This window comes from Limulus polyphemus, unplaced genomic scaffold, assembly GCF_000517525.1.
Source record: "Limulus polyphemus unplaced genomic scaffold, Limulus_polyphemus-2.1.2 Scaffold4275, whole genome shotgun sequence".
NCBI lineage: Eukaryota > Metazoa > Arthropoda > Merostomata > Xiphosura > Limulidae > Limulus > Limulus polyphemus.
In genome coordinates, this window is record NW_013669885.1 from 89,034 (window position 1) to 91,017 (window position 1,984).

The 1,984-nt window shown below is 34.1% G+C and overlaps 1 protein-coding gene across 1 annotated transcript in view; it reads right to left on the minus strand.

The window, feature by feature from the left end:
• Nucleotides 1-1,984, minus strand: part of LOC106470894 (fasciclin-2-like) — a 17,441-nt gene that overhangs the window by 10,615 nt on the left and 4,842 nt on the right. The window contains exon 3 of the mRNA XM_013931471.2: nt 790-957. Coding sequence (XP_013786925.2) covers nt 790-957 — 168 coding nt within the window. The remainder of the gene's footprint in view (nt 1-789; nt 958-1,984) is intronic.

The window sequence follows — 1,984 nt, forward strand, 5'->3', positions numbered from 1 at the left end:
ATCTTTCATTGTATATAATTATATAAAATATGTCACAGGAAATACATGAAGTAGGAGACTCTTTAATCTTTCATTGTATCGAGTATATAAAATATGTCACAGGAAATACATGAAGTAGGAGACTCTTTAATCTTTCCGGTAACTATTCCAAGTTCCTTAAAAAATCTCATGCCGTTAGTTAAGTGCCTGAGTATGAGATCTGGTAAAACCTAGAAATAACTGAATGAACAATATTACGAACCTTCGTATTTGATCAGAGAGAGGCCTTAAAAATACTTAACACAGACCTCAAGTATAATAAAGATCTTGGGTGGACTAGAAATTTATTACCTTTCTGATAGCATAGTCCAAGTAGTAGAAAAATAAATTCTGATTTTGAAGGAAATAAGACCAGTATTCCTTCAAAGCTGCACTGCCGCTCAACAACCAATCATGTACCGCGCACATCTTCAATTATGGTGAGGAATTTCAATACGTTGACGGCCTTAATCACCCTGGTAGTAGATAGGCCTAAAGCTCAAATAACCAACTGGTAGCATTGCAAAGCGACCTAATGATCCAATAAGGTCGATGATCTAAAAATACCCCCCCCCAAAAAAAAAACAAAAAAAAACGGTAGCGCACATTGTCTTGATACTGGCGCTATTTATAAAAATTCATTTCGCACATGGATTGAAAAATTGGGGGAACATTGGATACGACACGGTTAGCATTTATTTGAAATTTACTGAATTAAAGATAGTTACAGTCGATTCTCATATTTCTACTTCGATAACAATGTTTACTCACCCACGTCAAATTCTACTTCCACTTTCTTAGACCATGGCTGTATTGGAAGTCGGTACTCAATCTTGAAGCCAAGCACATCTAACATCCCTTCGGGTAACGCTTCCAATTTGAGGAGAACAGTACCTGGTTCATTGCTTAGGATTTCAACAGTAGGGATGCGCGGTTGTTCTGTATGGAATACATTAATATTTTACATCGGTTTCTTTCAGCTGTATATATCGAAATAATTCTCACAGGTTTGTTTTACTGCATTTTCCGCATTCATCATTGGTTTTGTCACAATACGTTTATAAGGCGATTATTAGTTCAAGCTGATTCTTAAAATACTAACATGTTACAACCTCAGCGGCAGCTTTAAAAGGACCAAAGACGGTTATTATTTTATTTATTGACTAAAAAAAGGATAAGCAGTTTTATGTATTTTTATATGCGATTAATGCATTTTTTGGTATTGCAAGTTTTTAATACACAATAGAAAACTGAAATTAAAGAATTCAACTTGCTTTGGAGTAAGATCATCAGTGTAATATATGAAGTTCTGGTAATGAACTGTAGCATTTTTTTATATTATTTATACGAAGCCGTATTCACACAAAGCTTTGTGTGGAAGAAAAAAAAAGAGAGGAGGGAAATGAAATGGATAAGGCCGTCTATAGTTAAGTATTACATAATATTAAAATACAGTCATTTTAATAACAACAAGTTTAAATAAGATTTTAAAGCCAGCAGATTACCCCTTCTACATACAACTCTAAAAAAATTATCCATCTTCCTTGTTTGACTGCAACATACTCTTACAGAAAAAAAAGAGAACACCAATTTGGAAGGGCTAGAGCCACTGTTTTTATACCAGTTTAGAATGGTTAGAGCCACTGTTTTTATACCAATTTAGAATGGTTAGAGCCACTGTTTTTATACTAGTTCAGAAGGGCTAGAGCCATTGTTTTTATACCAGTTTAAAAGTGCTAAAGCCACTGTTTTTATATCAATTTAGAATGGTTAGAGCCACTGTTTTTATACCAACTTAGAATGGTTAGAGCCAGTGTTTTTATATCAATTTAGAATGGTTAGAGCCACTGTTTTTATACCAGTTTAAAAGGGCTAGAGCCACTGTTTTTATACCACAAGACTAGAAGGGCTACATCCTTGTAGTTTAAATTCGTATACTAGGAACCCACTTTGAGACTAATAATGG